The sequence below is a fragment of the Camelina sativa genome, chromosome 10 (genome assembly GCF_000633955.1).
Source record: "Camelina sativa cultivar DH55 chromosome 10, Cs, whole genome shotgun sequence".
Taxonomy (NCBI): Eukaryota; Viridiplantae; Streptophyta; class Magnoliopsida; order Brassicales; family Brassicaceae; genus Camelina; species Camelina sativa.
In genome coordinates this window covers 15,376,132-15,381,544 of record NC_025694.1, presented here as the reverse complement: position 1 = coordinate 15,381,544, position 5,413 = coordinate 15,376,132, and the positions used below count along the sequence as shown (strand labels likewise).

At 42.2% G+C, this 5,413-nt stretch overlaps 1 protein-coding gene across 1 annotated transcript in view; it reads right to left on the bottom strand.

Moving 5' to 3' along the window:
* LOC104719041 overlaps window positions 4,951–5,413 on the bottom strand; it is a 2,555-nt gene continuing 2,092 nt past the window's right edge. The window contains exon 4 of the mRNA XM_010436882.2: window positions 4,951–5,322. Coding sequence (XP_010435184.1) covers window positions 5,245–5,322 — 78 coding nt within the window. The 3' untranslated portion in view covers window positions 4,951–5,244. The remainder of the gene's footprint in view (window positions 5,323–5,413) is intronic.

Sequence of the window (5,413 nt, the reverse complement as noted above, 5' to 3'; positions counted from 1 at the left end):
CTTATTGCAAACGTTCATAATGTCTATAAGCATTTCTCCAACCGGGACCATCCCCCCGTGATCCGCGTAGAACATCTCAATGTCCTACCAACACCATACTCTCTCCCAGAATATCACCACTGCCATGGCCACCCCCAGGCCTCACTCCAAATATCTCAAACACTTTGGATGTCCCTCCGCACCCTTTCCAAAAATGGACAACTTCTACCTCCCGAAAAACTTTCTATTTTTAGAAAATTTCCATTTATGGAAACTTTCCAATTTTAGAAGTCCCGCGCAAATTCCTTTCCACATGACACACCAGTCAAAAATCCAATAGAACTTCATTTGCAAAGCATCCACTCCCACCAATCACCGCCAACGGTATTTCCCGATACCGGCGTGATCGACCACTTTCCAACAACTTTCAATAGCCAATCGCACCTCCCACACAGAAGCTAAAAACACTACACAAATAACATCACACAAAATCACTTACCGTGGAATCTCATTGAAGGCTCGAAGAGGATGATACTAGGACTCCATACCACAAACAAATTGACTAACTACTCATAATCAATTTCCATCTCACAACAACATGTATCAAGCAACAGAAAAATAATTCACCCAATTAAATTCCTAACCGCTCTAACCATCCACTTAACCATCCTAGAACGTAAAGGCTCTGATACCAAATTGAAACAACCCGACCCTTTTTTTATAATAAATACAATATATATAATTAAGCATCCCATACTACTTAATTAACCAACCCAAACGACCACTCATCATTAAACCAGCAATAACCATTAAGCACAGCGGAAACATACCAAACCAATACATCATCAGTACAATAACACTCCTAACAAATCTATCCAACAACCTAGCATAACTCTATCCAAGGTTCCCACATAAACAATGTAACCACCAACACACAAACGAGACCCTAGATCATCCTCCTCCTCATTGCCATGATTCCACGTCACATACCTGCACACCACAAACAACAATTGAGATGCATAAGTATTATCATAAATACTTAGTGAGGCAATCCTCCCATCTACTAGGCTATACACACAAGCAACTGAGATTCCAATGTTTAACAAACAACAAACAAACACAACAAACCAAGAAATCACGAATCAACAAGTTGGTGTCGACCGACACCAGGTAGGTGTCGATCGACACTTGCCCAGATATGGTGTCGGCCGACACCCACTTGGTGTTGATCGACACCGACCCCGCAGACACGTTCTGCTCGAAACCGATCGTCGAATCTCCATCTCCAATCATCTCCAATCCGTTCCAAACTCACCCAAAAGCTTCAAGAACCTATCAGAACCATAACACAACCACCACAAACAAGAACAACGCCACAAAACACAACAAATCAAGCAAACAAAGGATTCTCAGGCTTATATAAGCCATGGTCATGCACTCACCTCTTTTGCAGGAAGATTCTGACCCAACAACGACGAATCCAACCCTTAGAAGCCTTCTCCTTTGTTCTTAGCACAAGATCTCCACTCCACAAGGACATATCTCACCAAAACAGCTTAGAATCTCCAAATCCCCTCAAGAACACTCTCTCTTCTCTCTTTTCTCTATAGAACGGCCAAGACAACTATTCCCACGACCTAGGTCGAGTTTTTCCCTTATATACATGGTTTAGAAAACCCAATTAAATCAAACCAAACCAGAAACGACAATTAAAAACAACCTGGTTGAACCAAACATTGATGGTGTCGATCGACACTCCCCTTGGTGTCGATCGACACCCCTTCCCAATAACCAGAAATTGGTTCGCGGGTGTTACAATTCTCCCCCTCTAAACAAAGATTCGTCCTCGAATCTGCAACACACCGCCATTAGACCGCAAAACTCATCCAACCATCTGGTCTGCCGCAACCATGACACCACTAGTCCACACAACCCTGACCCCACCGGTCAACAAAGTCCTGTCCCCACCGGTGAATCCAAACCATACTCTCCCAATCATCACCACTCTGGTCCCCCCGACCAGCATACACCTAACCCTCCCGGTCAACACACAGAACCCCCGAGATTGAACCCCCATCAACCCCGAGATCCGCATCCAATCTCAACCGGACACCTGAGATTGAACCCCCACCAATCTCCTAAAACCACATCCGGTCACAATAGAAAATCTGAGATTGAACCCCCATCAATCCCCTCAATCCACATCCAGTTACAATAGGAAATCTGAGATTGAACCCCCACCAATCTCCTTAATCCACATCCGGATACAATGCTTATTCCCACGTCATTGACACTTTTGCCACCAACTCATCTGCTCTTAGGTCGCAACCTTCAAGCCATACCGATCACACTCTCAGACCCCCCGTCTTCGAGCTATACCGTCTCACCCTCGGGTCGTCACCCTCGAGATCTCGGTACCAGGAGAACCCCCATCTCCTCAGGAGAACCCCCATCTCCTCTGCCACCCTCAGGACCGCAGTCCCTCGAGCTATCGGTATCTAGGGAACCCCCCGTCCCCTCAGGAGAACCCCCATCTCCTCATGAGTTGTTCAGGACTCCCCACCCTTATTGCAAACGTTCATAATGTCTATAAGCATTTCTCCAACCGGGACCATCCCCCCGTGATCCGCGTAGAACATCTCAATGTCCTACCAACACCATACTCTCTCCCAGAATATCACCACTGCCATGGCCACCCCCAGGCCTCACTCCAAATATCTCAAACACTTTGGATGTCCCTCCGCACCCTTTCCAAAAATGGACAACTTCTACCTCCCGAAAAACTTTCTATTTTTAGAAAATTTCCATTTATGGAAACTTTCCAATTTTAGAAGTCCCGCGCAAATTCCTTTCCACATGACACACCAGTCAAAAATCCAATAGAACTTCATTTGCAAAGCATCCACTCCCACCAATCACCGCCAACGGTATTTCCCGATACCGGCGTGATCGACCACTTTCCAACAACTTTCAATAGCCAATCGCACCTCCCACACAGAAGCTAAAAACACTACACAAATAACATCACACAAAATCACTTACCGTGGAATCTCATTGAAGGCTCGAAGAGGATGATACTAGGACTCCATACCACAAACAAATTGACTAACTACTCATAATCAATTTCCATCTCACAACAACATGTATCAAGCAACAGAAAAATAATTCACCCAATTAAATTCCTAACCGCTCTAACCATCCACTTAACCATCCTAGAACGTAAAGGCTCTGATACCAAATTGAAACAACCCGACCCTTTTTTTATAATAAATACAATATATATAATTAAGCATCCCATACTACTTAATTAACCAACCCAAACGACCACTCATCATTAAACCAGCAATAACCATTAAGCACAGCGGAAACATACCAAACCAATACATCATCAGTACAATAACACTCCTAACAAATCTATCCAACAACCTAGCATAACTCTATCCAAGGTTCCCACATAAACAATGTAACCACCAACACACAAACGAGACCCTAGATCATCCTCCTCCTCATTGCCATGATTCCACGTCACATACCTGCACACCACAAACAACAATTGAGATGCATAAGTATTATCATAAATACTTAGTGAGGCAATCCTCCCATCTACTAGGCTATACACACAAGCAACTGAGATTCCAATGTTTAACAAACAACAAACAAACACAACAAACCAAGAAATCACGAATCAACAAGTTGGTGTCGACCGACACCAGGTAGGTGTCGATCGACACTTGCCCAGATATGGTGTCGGCCGACACCCACTTGGTGTTGATCGACACCGACCCCGCAGACACGTTCTGCTCGAAACCGATCGTCGAATCTCCATCTCCAATCATCTCCAATCCGTTCCAAACTCACCCAAAAGCTTCAAGAACCTATCAGAACCATAACACAACCACCACAAACAAGAACAACGCCACAAAACACAACAAATCAAGCAAACAAAGGATTCTCAGGCTTATATAAGCCATGGTCATGCACTCACCTCTTTTGCAGGAAGATTCTGACCCAACAACGACGAATCCAACCCTTAGAAGCCTTCTCCTTTGTTCTTAGCACAAGATCTCCACTCCACAAGGACATATCTCACCAAAACAGCTTAGAATCTCCAAATCCCCTCAAGAACACTCTCTCTTCTCTCTTTTCTCTATAGAACGGCCAAGACAACTATTCCCACGACCTAGGTCGAGTTTTTCCTTTATATACATGGTTTAGACAACCCAATTAAATCAAACCAAACCAGAAACGACAATTAAAAACAACCTGGTTGAACCAAACATTGATGGTGTCGATCTACACTCCCCTTGGTGTCGATCGACACCCCTTCCCAATAACCAGAAATTGGTTTGCGGGTGTTACAGATTGTAAGGATTGTAGAGAATTTAGTTGGGACTTGTTTAGACACAAAGATATTGCTTTAAAAAAAAGATGACACAAAAATATTCTTTAAAATGTTAAGATAGATTTGTAAGTCTATAGAAAAAAAAAAAAAAAAAACTACACGTACGTATTTACGCCTGAAACCCTACGCTCATTGATTTGAGAGGCCATTGGATACATTGTAGGTTGATTTTTTTCCCCCTTCCGTGAAATTATAAATTCAAAATCTTGAATATTAGTAACTAGAGCATTTAAAATTCCATGCATGACCAGACCGGTGGATTTTGTTTGCATGTGTGTGGCCATTTAAAGAGGCAACACATATTTTGGTTTCAAGTATGGCTCCTCACTAGTAAATGAGGAATAGATAGTTGGCAAAAATAAATAAACACGAGGTATGGATAAGGCGGTGGTCCAACCAAAACCTCAAGTCATAAGTCACAACAAATTAAACTATTATACTAATGAGTTCATTGTCCTGTCTTACAAAACTCCAAAATGTATGCAGATTCATCGAATTTTGAAACACGGCAATACGGCATCCTTATGTGCTTGTATACATAGAGAGATTCATGATTTCACAAATATTAAGGTACTTTCAAATCTTGGATTGAATCGAAATGAGAGTCATGATTATTGATTACCAAGTTACCAACCACTAACTTTATAAAAGAACTTACAGTATGTTTTTTAGTGAAGTGGTGTATTATCAACAACTGGATTTTAAAAACCGGCTCATCATTACGGTTAAATGAAAAAAAATGGTCCTCTTACCTCTACCCCTCTTTGTTTTTCTTACTTGGGCGCTTATGTGAAGACTGAAGAGTCATTTAGAACTGAAACACATCTACGAAGGAAAAATTCTGATACAAATTCTGACTTCACTTAATCCGAGTGGCTTTCGTTTAGCTTTGGAATTTTCTTGTACTCATACGCGTTAATGTCCACCTTCTCTTGCATAGCCTGCGGAATACAAAACCCGGTCAAGATATAAGTGTTTCATCAAATTTTTTCTTATGCAGTCTAATTCGTTAAATCATGAAAATCTGCACAA